The sequence below is a fragment of the Bemisia tabaci genome, chromosome 7 (assembly GCF_918797505.1).
Source record: "Bemisia tabaci chromosome 7, PGI_BMITA_v3".
Taxonomy (NCBI): domain Eukaryota; kingdom Metazoa; phylum Arthropoda; class Insecta; order Hemiptera; family Aleyrodidae; genus Bemisia; species Bemisia tabaci.
Window position 1 is genome coordinate 18,285,857 of NC_092799.1, and position 10,121 is coordinate 18,295,977.

Consider the following 10,121-nt stretch of genomic DNA (forward strand, 5'->3'; position numbering starts at 1 on the left):
AAATCTGATGGACCATATAAGACATACTTCGAGTACTAGACCTCATACAGACATGTTTCCTCGTCAAAAAGTCAAAAAAGGGCACCAGTCTGCCTAAAAATACTGCTCTCGTTGGATATCGGTGGACTGATGCTCCTTACGGCTATTTCGTCTCAAACAAATTCGGTTTTAGCGCACTTACGGCATCGTTATGTGTCCCAATCGTATACAAAGAAGACGAATGTTTTAGTTTTCGCAGCATCAGTAATTTCATCTAAATTAGATTCGACGAATTACAAAGGAGACTGGAGTTTGAAAATTCGAGAGTTACGGCTGTGTTTGCTGTCACGGCAGTAGAGTGCCCTAAATGTGAAGAGAACGGCTATTTTTACCGAGCAGCGCCCGAGCGAAAAATTCACTGAATGAATCCTTCCTCCTTTCTTCCTAAGATCAGCAAAAATCATCGAAAGAACCTTCAGTTTGTGTCGGGATAGTAATAAATCGCATATTTTTATTTTCAACTTTGAAAAAGAGGGCCCTTTTCCATTCGTGGGGGCCATGAAAGCAGCAGGTGCTTTCTTCTGCATGCTCGCGTGGATACGTTTAAAACACACTTAGGTACAACAAACAAGGCTCACCTGAGAAAAAGCAGAAGAGGAAGAGAAAGGGAAGAAAGAAAGAAAGAAGGAGGGAACGGAGGAAAGGAAGAAGAAAGACGCTTGTATTTGGCAATTAATCATGTCAAAATTGGCCTTAACTGCTGAATAAATGCTTCGTACGATTTTCTGGGGGAAGCCCTCCGGACTCCCCTTGCGCCCCCCTCCCCTTAAAGCCTAGATACACACGTCGATAAATCACCGCGATTGAAAGACGGAAGCCAATGGAGAGCCGTGAATTCGATCCATTGACGTCGATATATCGAAAACAAGGCTCTTCATTAACTTCCGTCTTTCAATCGCGGCGATTAATCGCCGTGTGTGTCTAGGGCTTTAAAAGGGCCCGGAACAACCTACCGACATACTCCTGTTATATTTGGCAATACAACGAGGTTTACTAATTTTGTGCACTTACTGGTTTTCAGTGGATTCCTATGGTTAAATCAGTGCGTGAATGATCGATTTTCGATATTTCCCCATAGGGAGATACGGTCAAAAATGGATTATTAAAGCCTTCGTTGCGAGTACCCTGCTTATCGATGTTTCTCAATAGGTGCAAACGATAAATCAATCGATACATCGCAAAGCACGCCACGCCACTGGTCGGCTCAGATAAAACGGGCGAGCCAAATATTGGAAAAACATCGATTCCAAAAAGATGGGCGCTACTGCTCTCGGCAGGGTTGCCAAAAAAATTTGGAAATGATTTTCCCTGACTTTTCCAGGTTTTCCCTGACGAAAAATGGAGAAATTCCCTGACCTTTGAGAACGCGCGCCATGATCGCACAGCCAAATTTACACCTTGCTAGCTACCATCGCACTAATATAGCGTCTCATTTGAAACGCGCTTAAGCTAAGGAGTCAGAAATTAATTGTAGAACATTTGGAGATACAAAAAGCGTTGTTCACTTTTTCTTTAAATTTTGATGCTTTTGACTTTCTCGAGCAACCCAATAATTGTTATAGAAATGACAACTTTTGGACGACTGTACTTTTGAAGAAACACTAAAAAAAAGGGTCTTCCCTGGTGTTCATTTCTCTATTTATCTCTCCCTTCCCAGGCTTTTTCAAATACCTACTTTTTCAGTGAGCTTCAAATGATTTATTTTTTCAAGAACTTTGATTCTTTGCGTTTGCAATAATCCTAGACACTCGAATTACTTTAAAGAAGAAAATTAAACATTTAGTAGTGGTTAGTCAGCGGTAGTAGGGTAGTAGTTGAAATTTCAAAAATTCACACAAAAAGTGGGCATTCCAATTTGCGTTGCTTGTTGCGTTGGCGCCCAAATACGGCTGCATAATTTTACTCTTGAATGCATCGCGATATATGCCACTTCATCGCAATTTATATTGCGTTCAAAACCGAAAAAAGAAAGATTTTGAGCAACTCGTGCACAGTGTCAATTTTTCCCTCACTTTTAGCTGTTTTTGGTCCAATTCCCTGACTGTTCCAGGTTTTTCAGAGCCTTTTTTCACCCTGACTTTTCCAGGTTTTCCCTGAATTCCCTAACCGTGGCAATCCCGTCTCGGGTACCACGACAGCTTTTGGATTGGTCGCGCAAAACAGGCCTTCATCGTGCTCTTACGGTCATAAGTGCATAAACACGATATCGACTTCACACGGAAGTAAAATTCTTTCTGGAAAAAACTCAATGAAATCAGCAACAAATATACTCATGGAAATATGAATATTTAATTCCACAAAAAAAAAAAAAAAAAAAAAAAAAAAAAAACTTTTGAATTCGGATAAAAGGCTGATTCATTAGAAACAGCATATGGCACTGATCCGAAAAGAGACGGTTACTAAAAACAGCGCATATGAAGTATATTTGCGATAAAAGGAGTGGCAGAAAGTTTTGAAGCCTTTCGACCGATGTGAGCGTTCGTTTACTTATGGCCGTAAAGCGCTCCATGAAAGTCTGTCAACGCTGCCCAATCAAGAAGCAGCAAAATTTTCCTGTGCTAAGAAATAAAGGAGCAGTCCATCTCTACGTAGGTACTAAAGGATGAACCTCATCCTTCCAATCGCCTTCTGCGAAAAGAAGAAAAAATCATTTACCTGCAGAAAATACGCGATGACAACTTCTCATATTGAACTTGTTTGTCGGTAATGTTATTATAGTATACATTCAGTTTAACAGGTGATATTGAAGACTTAAAAGTATGGCCTATTTAATTCACTTTCAATGATACGAGAAGTGTTTGTTGAATTAAGGGCGTTTCTAAATTGAAAACTTTTTTTGGAGATATCCGATTTCATGACACTACTTTTATAAAAAATAAAACCACTAATCATTTCGAAATTAACACGGAATACTGCATGGATTCCAGTGTGAATGATACGCGAGGTGATTCTTAAATGAAGGACCATTCTAAATTGAGAGGTTATAATTCAGAAATTTCATTTCAAGGCACTATTCTGCAAAGAAAACGTTACTAAACATTTCGAAACTGATTCACAATATTTAATGGTGCTTTCAGTTTGAATAATACGAGAGGTGTTCGTTCAATTCAGGGCCTTTCTAATTAATAACTTGTATTTGAGATATCCAGTTTCAAGACACTATTCTGGAAAGAGAACACCAATGAGCATTTTAAAATTATTCCACAATGCTACAAGGATTTCGGAGTGATGTAATACAAGCCAAATTCTTAAAATCGAAAATACAATATTTGTAATTCTTTTCACCAAATGTGGCGCAGAGCAATCAATGAGATTGAGTGGTCTCTCACTGGAAAAATCGCATGAATTTTATTAAACGGTATTTTTCAGCAAAAGAGACGGGACAATGACTGCGACTGAATAACATTTCAGGGGTATGCTTTCGCAAGGGTATTGCATTACGCTATTAGGCGGTTGGCAGCAAACGACGCAGAGCAAGGACCAGCTTTTCACCATATGCTTTCGAATTAGTTGCATAAAATTGACTTACAATTAGACAGCAAAAGACGAGGAGCGTAGGATGCAGCTGAATTGTTTCTCGCCATTATACATCAGATGCATTCAGGCGGAGCAATGACTGCAGCTGAATGGTTTTTACCGTTGTGCGTTCGAATATGCACCATTAAAGCATTCCTACATCTAAAAGAGGAAGAGCGATGACTACAGCTGAAAGGTTTTTCGCCTGTATGCGTTCGAATATGCGCCTTTAAAGCATTTCTATGTCTAAAAGAGGAAGAGCAATGACTGCAGCTGAAAGGTTTCTCGCCATTATGCGTTCGAATATGCTCCTTTAGAGCATTTCTATGTCTAAAAGAGGAAGAGCAATTACTGCAGCTGGAAGGTATCTCGCCAGTATGCTTTCGAATATGTACCTCCAAATGATCTTTGCGGCTAAAAGAAGAAGAGCAATGACTGTAGCTGAAAGGTTTCTCGCCGGTATGCGTTTGCATATGCTCCTTTAAAGCATTTCTATATCGAAAGAGGAAGAGCAATTACTGCAGCTAGAAGGTATCTCGCCAATATGCTTTCGAATATGTACCTTCAAATGATCTTTGCGGCTAAAAGAGGAAGAGCAATGACTGCAGCTGAAAGGTTTCTCGCCAGTATGCGTTCGAATATGTACCTTTAAATCACACTTTCGGATAAAAGAGGAAGAGCAATGACTGCAGCGAAAAGGTTTCTCGCCAGTATGCGTTCGGATATGTACATTTAAAGCACCCTTTCGGATAAAAGAGGAAGAGCAATGACTGCAGCTGAAAGGTTTCTCGCCAGTATGCGTTCGAATATGTACCTTTAAATCACCCTTTCGGATGAAAGAGGAAGAGCAATGACTGCAGCTGAAAGGTTTCTCGCCAGTATGCGTTCGAATATGCTCCTTTAGAGCATTTCTATGTCTAAAAGAGGAAGAGCAATGACTGCAGCTGAAAGGTTTCTCGCCGGTATGCGTTCGAATATGGTCTTTTAAAGCTCTTTTTCGACGGAAGGAGGAAGGGCAATGACTACAGCTGAAAGGTTTCTCGCCAGTATGCGTTCGAATATGTTCCTCTAAAGCTCTTTTTCGACTGAAGGAGGAAGGGCAATGACTGCAGCTAAAAGGATTCTCGCCAGTATGCGTTCGAATATGTTCCTTTAAAGCACTTCCTTGACGGAAGGAGGAAGGGCAATGACTGCAGCTGAAAGGTTTCTCGCCAGTATGCGTTCGAATATGTTCCTCTAAAGCTCTTTTTCGACTGAAGGAGGAAGGGCAATGACTGCAGCTAAAAGGTTTCTCGCCAGTATGCGTTCGAATATGTTCCTTTAAAGCTCTTTTTTGCCTAAAGGAGGTAGAGCAATGACCGCAGCTGAAAGGTTTCTCGCCAGTGTGCGTTCGAATATGCTCCTTTAAATTTTGTCTACATTTAAAAGAGGAAGAGCAATGACTACAGCTAAAAGGTTTCTCGCCAGTATGCGTTCGAATATGTACCTTTAAAGCACCCTTTCGGCTAAAAGAGGAAGAGCAATGACTGCAGCTGAAAGGTTTCTCGCCAGTATGCGTTCGAATATGTAGATTTAATACATGTTTTCGGCTAAAAGAGGAAGAGCAATGACTGCAGCTGAAAGGTTTCTCGCCAGTATGCGTTCGAAAATGTTCCTTTAAAGTACTACTTTGACTGAAGGAGGAAGGGCAATGACTACAGCTAAAACGTTTCTCGGCAGTATGCGTTCGAATATGCTCCTTTAAAGCATTTTTATGTCTAAAAGAGGATGAGCAATGACCGCAACTTAACGGTTTCTTGCCATTATGCGTCCGCATATGTTGTTTTGGAAGTTTTTCACAGGATGGAGATACAGAACGTTGGGTGATTTTGACTGGTTTGTATCGGATTTTAGTTCTATTGGTCGGAAATACTGCCCTTTCAATATGAGGCTCGTATAACGTTTTGCTATTACATGCGCCTCCATTGGATTCCAGTTTTATTCCAGGGATATCTTGAGGTTGGTGAGGAGGTTGGCCATTGATGCATCCACTTCTAGAGGGGGGAATCACTGGAACATGATTACATGTACGCCGCGAGTCATTTCCGGAATCTTTTACGGTGTCTTTTTCTGGGCATTCCGATTGGTCGGATTGCGAAGTGTCTTCTTCCTTAATTTCAATGCTTGTATGCAACAAGTCGGATAAACTTTCGTCTACTTCGACTTTAACGCGAGCGGAAAGACCGAACAGAGAATCGCCTTGGAGCGGTCCGGGTGAGAGAACGCCACCACATGAATAAGATCCGTTCTCTCTTTTTACACGCTGGGGGACAAGATCGGCGTGGTCATCGCCAAATGCCGATTTCGTATCCAACTCTGATGATTCATGCTTCAAAGTACCTGCGTACGTTACTTCGGGGACGTTATCCGGATCCATCACGCGTGGTATGTATTCTCCAAAGTAGTATCTTGAGGAGTGTCCATATGCGTCCGGGCCAATCCAATTAGAATCCTGGACAGAAGTAAATTGAAGCGAGTGTGAGCGCAAATGTTTAAGACTGAAGTTTTATAAATGTAATTATTTTATACGATGAAGTCAAAAGAGATTGGATGTCACTTGCGCGGTTTCAGAATTAACCAGACTTGCGAGTCCACGGGATTGCACCGAAGATTTAAACGTATATGTACGATGTGGATGGGAAATTGGACTGGATTTTATTACGATTAGGAAATATTAGTTCGGACTCGATTTAGAAACAGCGTAAGTGCCGTTAATTTCACGGATAGCTCATATGTGAGCGAATAAAACATAGTAGCTCTGAATGGCAAATTTTATTCAAATTATCGATTTTATTACCGCTTGGACAACATTTCGGAGGATCATTGCATACCCTTTCTTTTATAACGTTATTCAGAGCAATAACGTCAATTCTGAACGTTGCATAATAAAGTATGGTGCGGATATGTACCAAAGTATTTTGAAAAGTGAAAAATCAGCAAATTCGTCCTGCCTTATAAAGTTGTCTTTCAGGGCCTACCAGCCTACTCCCACTTAAGTCCTACTCCTCAAATTTTTCCGTGAGAAAATACGAAGAAGTTTCCACCCGTAATTTTCGGTCATACTCCTGAATTTTATTTCGAATACAATCTCTATATAATATCGAGGAAAAATCTTCTTGTGTATTTCGGAGGTGGCATAATTTATTGGGGGAAACTCGGCAACGTCCGATTCGTCGTGTGACATTTTTCCCGAGGAAGTCAGACTTGAACCGATGTTCCTCGCGTCCACATTCCCTCGCCCCAACCCCTCCCATCAATTTTCCTTTCACCTCTCGGATATTTGGACGTATTTTTGCGAAAAGGAGATATGTGCAAGTGGAAAGATGGGGTGTGCTCGTTAATTGGGTCATAAGAAACAATGTAAAAGAGGATATAGCTCCTTTTGAGAAAATTGAAAAGCGGGATTTTCTATTAAATCAAAAGGAGCCAAGCGCCAAAATATGCTAACTCATGAGCCGCGGGCACGGCAAGAGAGCGTTGTGGACAGGGCTCATGAGTTAAAGCCCGCGTTGCCGGGCGTTGTTGCTCCCGTCGTCGCCGCTGACGTCACTGGCGCTTTATATTCCCCATTCATTCTTATGGCCCGACCACTAACGAGCACACCCCATCTTTCTACTTCCACATATCTCCTTTTCGCATAAATACGTCCATTTATTCCCATACCGTATTCTGAGATGATGATAGTGAGAATGGACCACTAGACAAGGTACGAATTTTAGCATTCTGATACATGTTTCTTACCAAAAATTTCACGTAGAACACGATGCGCACAACAAAAATTACCGAAATCAACTCCTTGCGAAGATATTTAATGATTCTTGATGCGTGAATTCAAACCACCCGCTCATGAAAACTCAATGCTCTACATGATTCACATCGCGCGCTAAACGTTTATCATGATAGTCTCTGCCAAATGAAAATCTGAAAACCTCAATCTTGACGGTTTGGCTCCGCTACAGCAAATTTCTTGTGGTTTGAACAACACATGATGGGAAATGAACATTGCTCGATTGAGAAGCTTGCTGAAACCGTTGTAGTGCGCGATTTGACTCAAGTAGAGCTTTGAGTTTCTTGTGAGCGGGCAGTGCAAATTCCTCGTAACCAATGTGAAATAAAAACGTTAATATCTTCGTTAGGAGTTGGTTTGAGTAATTTTCATAGCACGAATCGAGTACTACGTGAAATTCTGGTAAAGAAACATGTGTCAGATTGCTTAAATTCGTACCTTGTCGAGTGGTTCATTAGAGGTTTGTGGTATACGACAGTTGGGAGGCACGAAACATCGACCTTCAACTTCTCCTATTCAATGCTATGCTTAAGAATCGAGAACTGAGGTGTTTGTTGCGATTCCCAACATCCTGATAATAGGTCCATTTCCATAGAGTTACATGGTAGATCACAAGATTTCTTGCGAAACGCAATACTCCACTGTTAATGGAGTATTTTATTAAATGCAACGAATGATCAGTCGCCGATTTGCAGAGCAGTTGTCTTTTCCCCGCGGTTAAAAATCATATTAATGATTGCAAGAAAACAAAACACAGTGCGACAAAACCGCTGCGCAAAGCTAGATCGCTATGGCCAGTGGCGATTTTGGAAGTTGGCAACACTTTTTCCCCTCCATTTAAATCCATTACGGATATGGATTCTGGGTAAGACAAGCTGGCTAACCAAGAATGGATTGTTTTGAATTCATTTAAATGTAGGAAAAAGAGGCTTGTCGACTTTCAAGAATCTCCACTTGCTCTTTTCATGGGTTGGAGGCCAAGAAACGAAGCACGACGTACAATCTGATAGAGTCGCCGAGGTCAATTTAACACGATGGCGACGAGCGCGTAAGGGCAGAGATGAAGTTTCGAGAGAAGGGGCTCAGTGCTCAGTACATGAAGTATCAGTGGAAAAATTGTACTACCCAAAATTAGCTCGTAAAAGAGAAATGGAAGATCGCAATTTACATTAGGGCTGGAGAGAAGTCAGAGCACCTTCAGTATTCCTTGTATGCAAAGCGTGCATCCGCAGAACAAGACAAAATGTATCCAGGCGCTGTGTTGTGATCAAAATCTGATGGACCACAAGACATGTATGAGAACTCGTATTAAAAAAAAACCCAAAACGAGCGATTATCTCCGCACACTGAAAAAAAATTACACGACTTATAAACCAATTAGTGGTTCATATGGACCACCACGTATAGTAGTAAAGGAAACATATATGTATTGATAGCACAAATACCTCAGTGATGGTATATCTACATTAGTATGGATCACAGACCGAGAATCATTGGTTCATTTACGACTTTTAGTGGTGTGCCATGATGAGCCACTAATTAGTTTACAAAGCCATAGATTTTCCTCTGTGCCATACCGCGGGAAATACGCCATTTCTCCATATAATAAGAATAATAATAGAAGTTGCGCGTGCCCCTCAAATCGCCACACAAACGCAAATTATCCGGCGGCGGATTATTAATAACGTGGACGACCACACAATAATCACCTCAATATCAGTGGCGTGGCGAGAATTGCGATGTATCGATTGTTATATCATTATTTTAAACCCATGGTTAAGAATCGATTATTAAGGTGTTCGCTGCGAACACCCTGTTCATCGATCCTTTTCCGTAGGTTTAAATGGCCGATCTGTTAATATATCGCAAAGCACGCCACGCCACAGCTCAACATCGCGAAATTCACATTTATGCGAGCATAGAATTCATAACGTCCGTAATTTGTGATAGGCAAAGAGCTATGATTTTCCTTCAATTTCGCATGATACCACATACCTACTCCGGAGGTCGAATAGTTGCTCGCTTGGTCTCCGCTCGTTCAAAAGTGAAAAATAACGCGTGATTTATCCAAGGATCGTGGAAAATGCGCTGTTCTCCTAGTGGAACCGTTCATTCCCGAAGGATTGCCCGCTTTTCATTTCCATGTTCCCAAAAATGTGCTTTACTTCCTGCGATTTCGAAAAAAAATGAGACATTACGCGATAACCTCTGGGATATCACGGCAGATACGACATTACTTTCTCCGGCGGTTTTGTGACATCAATAGAAATTACGCGCAATTCACAGGGTGGCTGACAGAATTTCATTGTATCATTCCCTGATTCTTCTCTGACCAAGAAGTCTTCTGGTGCCTGGTCGTCAAAATCCTTGCTTCTTGCGTAAATTTGTCTTACTTTTCTAAATTTCTTTTTTGGCGATCCTCAAAAATCTATGCTTTATCCTTGTCCATCCCTGACCTAACAATCACTTTTAACTGTATTCGGATTGGAAAAGAGGAATAATGGAATGACAAAGGAACGCGCCGAAAAATACGAGGAATCGAACCGGGAACTTAATGAAAAGATTGTTTCAGAAAATTGCATACCCGCAAAGCTATCTTTCAGAGTTCATCACAAACATATTGAATTTCCGTACCTTCTCATGCCAGAATCGCACGCTGGATCTGGCAGCTGACGGCTGAAATGCCTCAAAGTCGAGTAATGTTCATCCAGATTTGTGTCAAATCGATTCAGATCGTTCG

At 41.2% G+C, this 10,121-nt stretch overlaps 2 protein-coding genes across 2 annotated transcripts in view; both read right to left on the reverse strand.

The window, feature by feature from the left end:
* LOC109029629 (uncharacterized) overlaps positions 1-10,121 on the reverse strand; it is a 203,587-nt gene that overhangs the window by 151,323 nt on the left and 42,143 nt on the right. The window lies entirely within an intron of this gene.
* LOC109029631 (uncharacterized) overlaps positions 3,898-10,121 on the reverse strand; it is a 48,369-nt gene continuing 42,145 nt past the window's right edge. The window contains exon 3 of the mRNA XM_072302161.1: positions 3,898-6,046. Coding sequence (XP_072158262.1) covers positions 4,037-5,971 — 1,935 coding nt within the window. The 5' untranslated portion in view covers positions 5,972-6,046 and the 3' untranslated portion in view covers positions 3,898-4,036. The remainder of the gene's footprint in view (positions 6,047-10,121) is intronic.